Source organism: Salvelinus namaycush, unplaced genomic scaffold (genome assembly GCF_016432855.1).
Source record: "Salvelinus namaycush isolate Seneca unplaced genomic scaffold, SaNama_1.0 Scaffold1985, whole genome shotgun sequence".
Classification (NCBI taxonomy): Eukaryota; Metazoa; Chordata; class Actinopteri; order Salmoniformes; family Salmonidae; genus Salvelinus; species Salvelinus namaycush.
In genome coordinates, this window is record NW_024058769.1 from 1 (window position 1) to 1,541 (window position 1,541).

Below are 1,541 nucleotides of genomic sequence, written 5' to 3' on the forward strand. Positions count from 1 at the left end.
TTTAGGCTTTTGTAATGAATGCAGGACGAGCCGCAGCAGGAGGAGCAGCAGCAGGAGGAGCCGCAGCAGGAGGAACCGCAGCAGGAGGAGCCGCAGCAGGAGGAACCGCAGCAGGAGGAACCGCAGCAGGAGGAACCGCAGCAGGAGGAACCGCAGCAGGAGGATCCGCAGCAGGAGGATCCGCAGCAGGAGGAAACGCAGCAGGAGGATCCGCAGCAGGAGGAACCGCAGCAGGAGGATCCGCAGCAGGAGGAACCGCAGCAGGAGGATCCGCAGCAGGAGGATCCGCAGCAGGAGGAGCCGCAGCAGGAGGAACCGCAGCAGGAGGAGCCGCAGCAGGAGGATCCGCAGCAGGAGGATCCGCAGCAGGAGGAACCGCAGCAGGAGGAACCGCAGCAGGAGGAACCGCAGCAGGACGAACTGCAGCAGGAGGAACCGCAGCAGGAGGAACCGCAGCAGGACGAACTGCAGCAGGAGGAACCGCAGCAGGAGGAACCGCAGCAGGAGGAACCGCAGCAGGAGGATCCGCAGCAGGAGGATCCGCAGCAGGAGGAAACGCAGCAGGAGGAACCGCAGCAGGAGGAACCGCAGCAGGAGGACCCGCAGCAGGAGGATCCGCAGCAGGACGAACTGCAGCAGGAGGAACCGCAGCAGGAGGAACCGCAGCAGGACGAACTGCAGCAGGAGGAACCGCAGCAGGAGGAACCGCAGCAGGAGGAGCCGCAGCAGGAGGACCCGCAGCAGGAGGATCCGCAGCAGGACGAACCGCAGCAGGAGGAACCGCAGCAGGAGGATCCGCAGCAGGAGGAACCGCAGCAGGAGGAACCGCAGCAGGAGGAGCCGCAGCAGGAGGAGCCGCAGCAGGAGGAACCGCAGCAGGAGGAACCGCAGCAGGAGGAACCGCAGCAGGAGGATCCGCAGCAGGAGGATCCGCAGCAGGAGGAACCGCAGCGGGAGGAACCGCAGCGGGAGGAACCGCAGCGGGAGGAGCCGCAGCGGGAGGATCCGCAGCGGGAGGATCCGCAGCGGGAGGATCCGCAGCGGGAGGAACCGCAGCGGGAGGAACCGCAGCAGGAGGAACCGCAGCAGGAGGAGCCGCAGCAGGAGGAGCCGCAGCAGGAGGAACCGCAGCAGGAGGAGCCGCAGCAGGAGGAACCGCAGCAGGAGGAACCGCAGCAGGAGGAACCGCAGCAGGAGGATCCGCAGCAGGTTACTGTCAGACGTTGCTGATTTGTAGCCACTGTCAAGTGTGCTCCCTCTCAGGCCTCTAGGTCACCAGGCTGCTCGTTATGGAGCACACCTGTCACCATCGTTACATCAACCTCTCCGGCCTCTAGGTCACCAGGCTGCTCGTTATGGAGCACACCTGTCACCATCGTTACATCAACCTCTCCGGCCTCTAGGTCACCAGGCTGCTCGTTATGGAGCACACCTGTCACCATCGTTACATCAACCTCTCCGGCCTCTAGGTCACCAGGCTGCTCGTTATGGAGCACACCTGCCAACATCGTTACGCGCACCTGTGTGTCGTCAGACTCACC

General features: G+C 64.8%; 1 protein-coding gene across 1 annotated transcript; it reads left to right on the top strand.

Annotated features, from left to right (window-relative positions):
- Positions 1 to 18: 18 nt before the first annotated feature.
- LOC120037921 (putative uncharacterized protein DDB_G0271606) lies at positions 19 to 1,230 on the top strand. Its single transcript, XM_038983880.1, has one exon. The coding sequence runs from the start codon at positions 19 to 21 to the stop codon at positions 1,228 to 1,230; it is 1,212 nt and encodes a 403-aa protein (XP_038839808.1).
- The last annotated feature ends 311 nt before the right edge of the window (positions 1,231 to 1,541 follow it).